We start from the raw sequence: 13591 nt of genomic DNA on the forward strand, positions 1-13591 counted from the left end.
GATCAGGAATCCTGTCAAAGGGTTCCTGCTGAGGGTAGCGGGCCAGGGACTCAAGGCTCTCAGTGCTGTTGTGATGTTCTAGCTCCATGTGTCTTGCCACTTAGCCTCTGCTTTGAAGAATCTGTGCTCCTGGGGTCTCACAACCCTGGCACATCTCGTCTCAGCGTGTGGGTGATGGGAGTGGTTGAATTCCGCCCCTACGTATCCTCCCTGTCCCAGTGTCCTTCTCTGCCAAACGGAGACATGGCAGCAGGATCTGCTGTCTTCTAGGGTTACATGATTAAATGCAGAGCAACACCATGTCAGGGACTACGGTGAGCTTGTAGCTCAGTGGGCAGAGTGCTCGCCTAGCATGCACAAGGCCCTTGGTTTGATCCCCAGTGCTGTATAAACAGGTTGGTACACACCTGTAACCTCAGTACTTGGGAATGGAGGGAGAAAGAGCAAAAGTTTAACATCATCCTTGGCTACCTTTCAAGTTCAAAGCCAGCCTAGACTACAGGAGACCTTGTCAGAGTGTGTGTGTGTGTGTGTGTGTGTGTGTGTGTGTGTGTGAGAGAGAGAGAGAGAGAGAGAGAGAGAGAGAGAGAGAGAGAGAGAGAGAGAGACAGAGAGAGACAGAGAGACAGAGAGACAGAGAGACAGAGAGAAGAGAGAGCACAGTAAGCCAACACACCTTTAATCTCAGTACTCAGGAGGCAGAGGCAGGGGGATCTCTGTGAGTTTAAGCCTGGTCTACGCAGGGAGTTCCAGGACAGTCTCATAGAGAGATCTTGTTCCACCCTTGTTCCTTTCTCCTTTCATTTAGCATTCATTTATTCAATGGGTATTGAGCACCTATGGAATGCTCACCCTGCAGGGCGTAAGGGATGCAGGGCCTCTGCCCTGGATGTCCCTAACCTGAAGGACGACTAGGAACCACTCAGCCAGGAGGAGAAAAATGGAAAAAATCACATGAGGAAGGACCCAGCGGGGCCTCCCTTGAGGGGGTAGAGGACTCACTTGCTCCACCTTAGATGCAGCCATGAGAGTGTTGGCATAGGAGGACTTTCCATCGGGAAGCCAAAGAGCCCGACACAAGAACAGCCTCTGGTGAAAGGGAGCAGCGTGTGTAAAGTCTAGAAGTGGAAAGGAACCCCCCCCCGCAACAGTGCATGCGTGCATGTGTGTGTGTTGTGTGTGTTGGTGTGCATGCTTGTATGTGTGGACCTGGCATGTCCTATCCTAGCAGTGCCCAGGCTATGCGACAGGGCAGGGTCTCAGCCTCCAGTTGACACAGCTGGGTGACAAAGACATCCTTTACTCAGGACATTCTGTATCTGTGGTGTTCTCTTGGAGGGCTTCCTGGAGGAGCTGGAGGTTTAGAGCAAGGATTGGAGACCTTGGGCTGGAGCACAGGCCTGGGAAGAGAGCTGACAGATTTCTCCAGGCCTCCTGTCGTCCTGGTCTGTGGCTGTCACCTACTCCCTCTAGTTCTTAGTGTAAAACAGGGGCCATTCTAAAAGACCTCCCTGGATAGTGGTGAGGGACCCTGCCTTTGAAGCTCCCTGCAAACCATCCTGGGCTGTTCAACGGTGCCCTCTGCTTCTTGGAAGAAGACACTTACCAGCTGGGAGCTGCCTGCTGGGTACCACCTCACCCATGCCTCAGCTCTCCGCAGGGACGCAGGCTCAGCATCTTCTCCCCTTCAGGTCTGGTTCAGTAACCGCCGTGCCCGCTGGCGCAAGCAGGCAGGAGCTAACCAGCTGGCTGCCTTCAACCACCTTCTGCCCGGAGGTTTCCCACCCACTGGTATGCCCACCTTGCCACCCTACCAGCTGCCGGACTCTACCTACCCCACCACTACCATCTCCCAAGGTGAGTGTCTGAGATTAGAAGGCGAACAGTCCTATTGTTATGACCTTGAAACTCTGGTCAGTCAGGGCTAAAGAGCCAGCCACTCCCACCCCTCCACCCTCCAGGGCTGCACTGGGCCACTGAGACCCCTCATCGAAGGAAGATTCTTTGAGTGCAGTTCTTCAGGTAGCTTCTAAGACGCCACACAACCCCAGCAAGGGAATGCCGAGGGAGGGAGAGAGCCCAGGATACCCAACAGTCCTTGAAAGTAAATGTTTCCTCCCAGTTTCCTAGACGCCCCCTCCCTGCATCTTGCTCCCAACCCAGCACACAGGAGGAACCTCTTGACATCTGAGTCACAAGGCTGCCTCCTGAAGGGCCTGGAGGCTGACATTTCAGAGGCTAAGGAGGCAGAGAGCCCTGCCCATGATTAGCAATAAGAAATCAAGCCAGTGCTGGAGACAGCTGTCCCTGTGCAGAGGGATGCTACTGAGCCAAATAGTGTAGTGTAAGTGGTCGCGAGCAAAACCAACTCTAGTTCAATTATTTCAAGCATAGTTCACGGGCTGGCTCAGCGGTTAAGAAAACTGGTTGTTCTTCCAGGGGTCCTGAGTTCAATTCCCAGCAGCCACATGGTGCTCACAAGTAATGAGATCTGGTGTATATAAGGACAGAGCACTCATGTACATAAAATACATAAATAAATAAACTTTAAAAAAGGAAAAGAATTCAAGCCTGGTTCACTCACTGATTGACCTTGACTCTAGCCCAAGCTGACTGAACCCCAGAGGCCCCTGTCCCCTCTCCCCATAAGCTAGGACTCACTCTTGCTTTGTACTCTTCTCCAGCATGAGAGAAGGCACCTGACAGGTCATCATGACCCTCAAAATGCTAACAGTGCAAGCCTGGGTAGACTATAGTTCATATAGCAGATGCAACTCGCAATCCATTTATTGAGCATCTACTGTATACCTAACACAAAGCGCCAGGGCCTATCTGTGTGCAGTTTGCCAGAGGTCATTAAGATGTCAGCAGGGTGGCAGTCAAGCCCGGACCAGTCAATAGGACCGCCTGAGAACCAGCTTGTTTCAATCCAAGTCACCTGAGAAGCTGGTCCCTTCCTTCCAGAGGGCATGCCTGGGTGGGAGGGTCCCAAGGCTGCTTTGCCACTTGCTTAGGACCTCTCTGGGTCTCTCCTCAGATGGCGGCAGCACGGTGCACAGGCCCCAGCCCCTTCCACCGTCAACCATGCATCAGGGTGGACTGGCTGCAGCCGCTGCAGCAGCTGACACCAGCTCTGCTTACGGAGCCCGCCACAGCTTCTCCAGCTACTCGGACAGCTTCATGAACCCGGGGGCCCCCTCCAACCACATGAACCCTGTCAGCAACGGCCTGTCTCCTCAGGTAGGCAGCCTCTTTGCTCCATTTGGGGAGTCTCATTGTCAGACTCCGGCTGGCCCAACCAGAAGGGCTCAAGGGTAACCCAGGCTGTTTCTCTCCCACAGGGGAAATGTGTTACTCAGAACTCAGTGGCCTTGGGAAGCCTCTGGGCCTGGTCACCCTGAGAGAATTTGGATGGGAAACGAATGTTTTTTTCTTCCTTTCCTTGCCTGTGTCTGTGATCATGGCTTCCTCTTGCTGCCAAGATTCCCTCAAATCAGCAGGGACTGATTATAGGACCCACTCTTGGCCCAACAGCCATTCCAGGCTTGATAACTGACCCATGGTGCCTTCGTGTGCGCCAGGCACTTTCCTACAGTGAGCAGGAGAAGCTAGGCTCCAGGTTTGAATCTAGAACCAAGAGTTCTTCCTAGATCCAGCCGACACTCACTCCATGCCTTGTTTGTTGTCAGGAGTGACCAATCACTGGGAGAAAGGGATCGCTCCTATTGGTGGAGAGAATTGCTGCCAAGGTGCTGGGCCAGGAACTCAACTCTAGATTAGAACTTAGAAACTCATTGGCGTGCCCTTGCTGGCTCAGTCACTCATGACCTATTGGAGTCAAGGCTTTGGGAAAAGATGGAACAATAATGAAGAGCTTGGAGTGGCTCTCGGTGGGTCTGTTGAGCAGACCTGACGTTTGGAGTCTGAGTGAGTTTTGAGGAGTTGCTGTGCTTGCTTCTGTAGTTCTAACAGGCTCCCAAGTCCCCTGAGGAAAGAAGTTTATTCTACCTCCCACCTGCTATGTCCCTCTTCCTCCCATCTGCAGAAGCCAGGCTTGGCAAGGCGAGCAAACTGATCTGAACAGCTGTGCTGTGTGGGAGAAGGTGCAGTCTTTGGGGGAGGCGGAGAGCCTCCTTCTGCTGCTCTGGGGCCAATGTACATCTGGGTACCTCAGCTTTGCCCTGTTTACAGAGTCTATTCCTAATAGCCTACCAGAAACACAGCTGTGGTATGTGGGTGAATACGTGCGTGTGCGTCCATCTACTGATGATGATAACTGACCTAGGGTGGCAAGGGTACCCCTCAGAACAGCAAGGCTTGAATGGAGTCTGGAAGTCAAAAGTCTCAACTTTTCAAAGTCCCCGCTTAACTCAGAGTGAACGCTCATCTTCATGGCTTTGGGGTCTTGGGAGGGATCTGTTGCAGGGAAGGAGGACAATTCATAGTACAAATTGACATCCCTTGTCCTCTGTCCCCAATAGGAAACTCCCCCATGGTTCATCTAGGCCCCCTAGGAGTGTGTCACCTGAGCACACTATCACCCAGAATCAGAGATCTGGTCCCTGACACCTGGATAATGTTAGCCATGCAAGTTGGAAGGCGTTTTTGTTTTTCCAGAAACCAAAGGGGGTCCTGTGTGTGGTTGAAGCTGGGAAACTTAGGAATGGGACCAGCATGCGTATCTTGCTGGTGGTCTATGGCTGCCTGTGGGAAAACAGACCTCTTCCGTGCTTTAGCTAACATCTCTTTTTCCCTACATGATGAGCTGAAGGCCAGCCTGGGCTACAAGAGACACTGCTGGGAGGGGGGAGAAGGAAGGCAGGCAGGTTGGCAGGCAGCCTTTGCAAGGTGAGTCCTTCAGGTTCTCAGCACTGCAGGTAGAGAAGATGGACATTTGCTTCCGGTTCTTCCCAGGAACAGCGTGAAAGACCTAGAGGACAAGGAAGAGACCAGCCTGATAGAAGGGTCCCAATCTGATGGCAAAGCAGGACCCCTGACCTTAGGAGAGGCATGGCAGAGACACATTTCTTGTCTCAGGTGTCCTGATGAGATGGCCTCCCTTGTTGAGGTCCCAGTGGGATGTAGAGACAGGTGTCAAGAGGCTATGACGAGCAGCCAAACAAATCCACCCAGAACCCAAGAAAAGAGTCAGGACAGGAGCGAAGTTCTGCCAAGTAGGGGACTTTAGGCTGCAGGCAGGGAGCCTGCGCTGGGCCTCTTTGGGGGCACACTTGTGGGATCTGGGGGGAGAAGTCATTCCCTGTGCTCCCTTCTCACCCACCATTGGTGGATGGACTGGGGAGTGGAAACTGAGGTTCGGGGAGGCCTGGTGTGCCAAGATTCTCACAAAGTCACACTCTAGACCCTGAGTCAAGGGCTCTTGCTGCTGTGTCACAGAAGGTGACATGGTCACAGCTCGCTCCTACTCCTCACACCCTCACTCACCGTCATCTTCTTTGACCCTCTCCATATTTACAGTTCCCTCCAAAATAGTCTGTAGGTAGGCCATGAGTCACATGACCATGATCTCAGCAAATCAAGCCCTTTTGTCTTTTCCTCTTCTTGGCTTCTTCTTCCTTTTCCCTCCTGTGCCTAGAGTAGTTATACGGCACCCTAATGGATTGGGGGAGGGAGTGTGGCTCAGAGACAGTGTTACTGACCTTGCACTAGGCTCTGGACTTGACCTCTAGCAGTATAAATGTAAATAAATGAATAAATAGGTCAATGTTAATTACAGTGACCATCAACACAAAGTTAGTGCTGAATTCAGGCCAGGCATAGAAGTAGCAAAATGTGGTACTTGCTTCCATTCCTAGAATTCTGGCAGTTGTCTTATGACTTCCGTTCTGCAGGTGGGAAGACTGTGTCATCCAGGGTGATCCATCTATCCATCCACCCACCCATTTATCATCCATCCATCTATCCATCCACCCATTTATCATCCATCCATCCACCCACCCATTTATCCATCCATCCACCCACCCATTTATCCATCCATCCACCCATCCATTTATCCATCCATCCATTCATTCATCTATCCATCCATTCATTCATCTATCCATCCATCTACCTACTAACTCATCCATCATCCATCCTCCCTCAATCTCATTTATCCACTCATCATCCTATCCAACCAGCCTTATATCTAGCCATCATCTCATTTATTCATATATCCATTCATTCACTCACCCACCAAGTCCATCTATCCATTCATATATCTACCATCCAATCCATCCTTCCATCAATCTACTTACACATCCATCCACATGTCTATACATCTACCTGCCTACCCTCCCACCCATTTATCTTCTCATTCATTTATTCCTATCCAACCACCTGCCCACTCATCCCCTATCCACCCACCAACAAATCCACAAATCCATCCATAATACAGTTTTTCCATATATCCATCTATCTACCTATCTACCCATCCACCCTCCCATACTCCCTCCCATTTATCCATTCTGACCACACTATCCAATCCGTCTGTCTATCCATCCCCCTATCCACACACCTATTCATATTTCCATTCAACCACCCATTCACTCCATATACATTTCCATCTACCTATCTATCCATCCACTCAAACGTCCATATATTTAATCATCTACTCATCTATTCACCCATCCATCCATCCATCCATCCATCCATCCATCCATCCAAGGTGCTGTACCAGTCTCTACCAGGTTCTAGAAAGCATCAGAGCTAAGACTGGGACAGCCTGCCTGCAGAGTCCACCTTGCTCTTGGGTTGTATCTGCCCCATGAAGTTGATACAATGGTCCATATAAGAGAAGCTTTGTGTGATGATTCAAACAAGGAAGTTGAGGTCCAAGGCCACAGGGGCTGCTAAGGGCAGATCTGGATTCCAAGTTGGCATCCTCAAATGGCAGTATTCCTTTCCTCCTTAGACAGAGCTTCAGAACTGCATGGTTATTGACAAAGGTCAACTCCCAAGTACTTCTCAATGGCAGGGGCCAGTTCTGCCCTCCATCACAGTCCAAGGGGAAACAGACCAGCAAGGTCAGATGCTTGACACCAGAGCCCATGTAATCATCTGGCCTATTTGAGGACATTCAAGCCCCACAACACCGCTCCTGTTGGGAAGGTAGTCTTCGGGAGAGGTTAAGAAATTCACAAAAGGGCCCCAGAGCCAATGAGCGTAGAACTGGGGTTCTGACTGAGATCTACTTGACCTCTGAACCATACCACTCCTGACCTTCAATAAGATGAAAGCAAGGCAGTCCGCTGACTCTTGGGACTGGATTTCACCTGTACAAGAGACTTCCAGCCTCTTTCTCCTCTCACTTCCTCTTTGTCCCCACCCCTTTATTGATGACATTGCGTTTCTAATAAGCATTTAAAATGAGTCTTGCTGGACCAGGGATGAGGAAGGAGGAGGGAGCGAGAGACATGGAGGCAGGAAGAAGGGGCGGTGTAGGGGGGATCATGGGGTGTTCAATAGCCCAGAATTTTTAAAAAACCTGATGCAAATCATTGGTAGGAGAGAAAATTACGTGCAATTATGCCCTGATACTGGAAGGTTTGCCTAGCCCAGGCAACAAGATCTCATTAACAAGCAGAAAATAAGATTGAAATGGTGTGTAAAAGAGCTGAAAAATGAATTTGAATGCTGCGTTTGTCCACAATTACCCCCTCCTTCACACATATTTTATTGCAATTTTTTTATTATTCTTAATCCTCCATTCCTCAAAGCAGATTGGGGGCATCCTGGCATTACCCGGGCATCAGGAGGAGGCGTGAAGGATCTTCCTCCGCTCCCCTGAAACGAGATCTTCCAAGGTTGGGATTTGGAGGGATCGGAATTCATTTCTCAGGCTTAGCAGGTTGTAGGGACACAGGGCTTTAACCCTAGCCAGAGTCTCCTCTGCACCCCCTCCCACCCAGCACTTCCTTCTCCTCCCTTCTTAGGTGTCTCTCCTGGCATTGGCTTCCTTCCTTCTGCCTTAGCGCAGGGTCTCTATGCTTCCCTTTTCTCAGGGAACCTTCCACTCAGGCCCCACAAGTGGAACTTGGCTGGGTTGGAAGAAACCTCAAGGTAGACACCAAGTTTCTATTATTATTGATTCTATTATTTACTATGCTGTGTGACCCCAGGGCAGCTTACTTAACCTCTCTGGGCTTCATTTGCCTCACCTGGAAGGAGGGACATTCTCCCTGCTTCTCAGAGGAGAACGGAGATTTGAGCAAAGGACTTGGCACACAGTAGGTGCTTGTTAAATGTGCATTCTCTACACCTCTATGCCTCAGCCTCCAAACTGTCCCTCCCTCCTTCCCCCTTCCTTGCCCTCTCTCTCAGCCCTATTGGTTGGCTGGGAAATGGCTGTGCTGGTCTCTTCTTTAGAACAGCCTGGTGTGCTCAGCCAACCCAACCAGGAAAGAGCAATGCTGGGGTGCAGGCGGCACTGCTGTACAGAAAGCACGGGGGGCTGACCACTGTGCTCCCCAGAAGGCGAGCTGAGAGGGAAGGCTGAGATGACTCAGACTCTGCGTGGCTTCCCAGGGTCAGGGGACAGTCAAAGGAATCATTCCCACCCTCCCTTCCCTGCCCCATTTCTCATCATGACTGGCAGTGCCAGTGTAGGGTCAGGGGTCAGTTTCCAGACAGGACCAGGAGTCTGTGGCTGGACTTTGTTGGATCCAAAGCCCAGTATCATTTTTTTCCCATCTGCCCTCCTCAACTGGCTTTCCCCATACCCAGCAATAGTCCATCTCTTAGACATGCAGGCCACACCTGCCAGCCCCCAGTTAAAGCCAGATGGGGCAGCAGCTGGGGAACATGTCACCATCACTGTGCTCTCCAGGGGTCCCTCGCATCTCTGCTTCCCACCAGCATTCTGGGCCTGGCCAGCTCTGGCAAGGAATTAGCCACTGCAGAGGTATGAGCCAATGGTCTTGGTGGCCAGCTTTTGTCCCGGCTTGGATATGCTGAGCCTCCATTGCCAGGGCTCAGCCCCTGGCAGTGCCTGCTATCCAGCCGGTCTGCCTTTGTCCGAGGTCAGCCACCTCCGTGGAAAAGCTGCGTTATTTCCCACTGGCTGCTGCTTCTGACACAGCCACCTGCTTTCATCCATCAGAGGCCACGGCTCTGGTCCTCAGGGAAAGAATGGGCAGCCGCCTCCAGTGAAAACAGAGCTCTGTTTATGTCTCTGCTCTTGCCCTTTATCCTGGGTGGAGGGAACAAGGGGGGGCAGGGGTGGGAACTGACTCCCTAAAACAGAATGGGAAACCTCCGGGTGGCTAGCTGAGGTGCGGGTACTATGCCTGTGCTGATCAGGGTGTATGACTTGTGGCTTGGCTTTCAGGGTGACACTGGGGACTTTCAATCATCAAAGGACAGTGGCTAAGTCTACTGGCCCTCTTTTGGAACGAGACCCGAAAGAGCTGCAGCTTAGCCCACTATAGAAATAAGTACATCTATCTAAGTGTCCCCATGCACCCATGGAGAACTGTGACCAGAGCCACCCTCTGTTCCTGTGTGGGGCCAGGGACACCAGGAGGGACAAGAGTTTCTGTGGGACTCCACATCTCCAGGGGCTGGGGGAGCTCCATGTTTCTCAACACACTCTCGCTTGTTATCACTCGTCATTCTCAGCATCCAGAACATAGTAGGTCACCAGGAATGGTTGGTCCACCCCAGGCCTGCAGACTTTGATGAGGCATGGCTGAGATCGGCTCCCACAGGGACTTGGAAGCAGCTGCACTTGAATTCTTCATGATGCCTGTCAAGTTCACTGGGCACAGTACACAGGGAGGCTTGGGAAGAAGGGATGGGAAGACTCTTGTGCTCCAGCGAGGTGCATTTTGGGGAGGATGATACCTTCTCCTCTCCTCACCATGACTCTTTCCACACACACAAACATCACTGGAGAATTGATTGTGGACAATCCTGGGGGGTTTCTGGTTCAGCAGGAAGCGTGGAGGAGATATGCAAGACAGAAGGGCTGCGTCATAGCAAAGACTGTGACAGCCAATAACAGATGCAGCCTGAACTGATGTCGGTCTGCGAGTCAGGGTTTCCATTCCAGCTCCTCTCTCTACTTGTGTGACCACAAACAACCTACTTGAACCTAACTCCTGGGCCTCCCTCTCCTCATCCGCACCACTCATCTGTAGCCTTAGAATTAAGTGGTGGGGGGAGTCTGGGGGCAAAGCTCAGTGGGTGGGGTGCTTGCCTAGCATGCAGGAAGCTGGGGCCCATCCCCAGCATGATAGAAACAGAGCGTGGTAGTGCGCACCTGTAATCCCAGTACTCAGGAGGTAGAGGCAGGAGGATTAGAAGTTCAAGTTGAGCTTAGGCTACATGTCAGGTTAAAGGCCGACCTAGGATACATGAGACCCTAAAGAAAGGCAAGAAGAAAGAAGTTCAGGGGAAAGAGTCCTTGCCACTCCTTTACAGGGTAGGGACTTAATAACTGGGTTCTTTCTGCTTCTCCCACTCTGAGCCAAGATCCTACTGTGAAGAAGTCTTGCTATGCCCAATCCTCTGCAAACCCAGGCAGTCACCGGTCAGAAAAACTGAGAGATCTAAACTCTTTCCGGGCTTTATCTCAGACTCACTCTGTGGTCTGATGAGATGTGTCCCTGCTGTGGGCCTCAGTTTCCCACCTCATGCCAGTACCCCAGCTTGGGCTGCTGCGCTTCCCAGAAGGCCAAGGGTTTAGCTTTCTGGAGCTGCTTGGCTTGGTGGGAAAGAATGCAAATGACCAATTTCTCTTCCTTTCTGGGTGATGCAGGGACTCGGGGAGAGAAGGTACAGGGCAGATGGGGAAGAGAAAATGAGGGAGGTTAACAATTAATATTACAGGTTGGCTGGGGGGGGTCTTGAGAACTGTCCTTGGGCTTCCTAGTGGAAGCAGGAACTGTCCAGAAGCCACAAGGACCCCACAAAGAAGAGGTGGGGGGGTCACATTGAAGGTCTCCAAAGGGCCACACTCTTCCTGCTTCCTGGCCCTGCACCTGCTGCCCCTTTGTTAAAGGGCTGGCTCCCCCACCCCCACCCCCCAACCCCAAGAACCCAGCCCCGTTTACTCTTTTAGACTTCTCCTTCTGGAAATGTTCCTTGGGCCCCCTCCTACTGGGCTAGCCACACTTCCTCAGGCTTTTTATCAGTTTTTATCAGCATATGGAAAGTGCCTGAATTGTTAGACAAGTGCTTTTAAGTAGTAATAATGATGATTACATTTTTTTTCTTTTGCATGCTCACCCCAGGCCAGATGTGTGTTGAGCCCAGTATGTGGGCCACTTTAGTCCATCTTTAAAACATCCCTTTGGAGGAGGCCCTGGGATCATTTCTGCATCACGAGTGGAGGCAGGGAGAGGAGTGGAGCAGGTTAAGCAATCTGTCTAAAAGTTAATACACAGGGCAGAGCCTGGACCAGAATCCAGCCAGCCTGGCCCCAGACACACTGCTCTTCCTCAGGGCATGTCATAAAAATGGATGAGAGTATAAAAATATACATTTGTTTATTTATTGTATGCATGTACACATGCATGCATGGTATGAGCACCACAGTGTACATATGCATATGGAGGCTGGAGGACAATTTGATGGAGTCGGTTTTCTGGGTCTTGGGGATCAAACTCAACTCTCAGGTTTGGTGCAAAATCCTTCACCCTCTGAGCCACCTCTCTGGCTCTCTGGCAGGATCTTGCAAAGCCCTCAGTGGGACTCTCTGACCTTAGTTGGTCACAGACCGCTCTAGAAAAGAATAGCAGAGGTCAGAGACAACCGAAGAGGACAGAAAAGGGCTGAGGTTGGGAAGAGTATCCGCAACACTGTCGGTCCACACCTGTGTGATCCAGGCAGCCTTTCTCCTGCCTCAGTATCCCCTCATGGAAAGCGAGTCTAAGGAACAATGTGTCCAAATTGCACCTGCACAGCCTGTGTGCCTTGCTGAGGACCACAAGGGGTCCAAGGTCGCAAGGAAACAGTGTGGGTCTAGGCTGAAACTTGTGCTTCCGAGAGTCCCTTTCCTTCCCTGCAGCTCTCAGCAACTCTTGATCTCCATCTTGTTTCCTCTGCTCCAGGCTCCTCTCTAACCAAGGGTCTCCCCTAACCGCTCTGGCTCTCTCCCCAGCTGGGACACTTCTTTTAGCACCTTTCTCATTTGGGACAGGTGTTTCTTTGTTCGACCACCCACAGAGTTCTTTCTGCTAAAGCAAAGGCCAGAGGCACAGGAGACTCTTGCCTGGTGTGAAATTCCTGGGGATAGCTAGGTCTGGGCTGCTTCCCCCAGGTGTGGTTGGAGACCCTCGGAAGCTTTCCAGGGAGCATGGGCAGCCTTTCCTTTCCTCTTCCCATACCTCCCTCACCTGAGGTCCCAGCCCAGAATGTTCTCTCAGGCACGCAGCTGCTAAGAGTGTATCTGTGGCTTCTGTTCATTCCTCTCCTGTCCCCATCCTTTCCTAGGCTCCAGCCCCGCTGTCTCTTGATTCATGGGCCCCACCCCCACATCCTCTTGGGTCCCCCCATCTTACTCTTCTGCATACCTGAACACAGGTGCAGGCCCTTCTCCCTCAGGACGGTCCCCATTCCTCAGTTCAGACCCTCTTCCTTTCTTTCTCCCTCTTTCCTGGCAGTCCCAGTCCCTACCCCTATTGTCTGCCCTAATCTCTCATTTTTCTCCACACCTCTCCTTTCCCTGGCTCAACAGAGGGCCTCCTCTTCCTCATCTTCAGTCCCTCCTCCACCTCTGCCACGATTCCTCATCTCTCTGGGCAGCTCATTCAACCTACACTGCGTTGAGGCCGAGCTGGGTGCAGGGTCCCCAGGCCTTGTGTGGGGGTGGGGAGCGGGAGGACCGGGATGGGGACACGGACGGGGGCGGGGCGGGCAGCTGAGGCCCCTCCCGCTCCGCTGCTGCTTCGGCTGCCGCGCCTTTGATCCATGGCCTGAGGCCGCCTGACAGTGGAAAATGCGGGGAGACAAAACCACTCAGTCAAAGTGATTCCCAACAACTGTCTCCCCGAGATAAGGACTCACTGGGCTCCGCAGCCTGCTTAATTCCTGCTGCCCGGCCTGGGATCCCGTGCAGCAGCAAGTCAACTGGCAGCAGAAGCAGCTTTGAGAACCAGCCTGGTCCCGAGACCCAGGATGGGGTGCGGCTCCGGGTACCGACATCAGTGGGAAAACCCAAGACAGGGGGTTGTGTATCCGGTGATCCTGGCTAGGCCCCCTTCTCTTTGCAGTTTCGGGAATCCTCCTTGTCCCATCCCCACCAAGGCACTTTCCCTCTTTCCAACATTCTCTGCCTCCAGCAAAGGCCGCCCACTCTTGGTCCTCAGCTCTTTCACCCTCCACTTTCCCCAGCTTCTCTCATTCCTGTGCTTGCAGCGCTAGCTTTGCGTTCTAACTTTCTGGATAGTTCTTGTTCCCTCTGTAGAGCATGGTCCAGGCTGTCTGTTGTCCTGTGTCCCCAACACAAAGCTTTACACACAGCAGGGACCCGGGAAATGCTCGGTACTAGGGACAGAAAGTGGACCAGCCTTGTTTGGGCCCTGCCTCCAAGAAACAAGAAGCCACCACTGAGACAGAAGCCTTCAGAGAGGAAGGCATGCCCGAGATAAAG

The 13591-nt window shown here is 52.0% G+C and overlaps 1 protein-coding gene across 2 annotated transcripts in view; it reads left to right on the forward strand.

Moving 5' to 3' along the window:
• Positions 1 to 13591, forward strand: part of Pax7 (paired box 7) — an 88556-nt gene that overhangs the window by 49778 nt on the left and 25187 nt on the right. For both annotated transcript variants that reach the window (XM_050150988.1, XM_050150997.1), the window contains exons 6-7: positions 1692 to 1857; positions 3038 to 3240. In XM_050150988.1, coding sequence (XP_050006945.1) covers positions 1692 to 1857; positions 3038 to 3240 — 369 coding nt within the window. The remainder of the gene's footprint in view (positions 1 to 1691; positions 1858 to 3037; positions 3241 to 13591) is intronic.

Source organism: Alexandromys fortis, unplaced genomic scaffold, assembly GCF_014885135.2.
Source record: "Alexandromys fortis isolate MF-2015 unplaced genomic scaffold, M_Fortis_MF-2015_v1.1 scaffold_26, whole genome shotgun sequence".
Taxonomy (NCBI): Eukaryota; Metazoa; Chordata; class Mammalia; order Rodentia; family Cricetidae; genus Alexandromys; species Alexandromys fortis.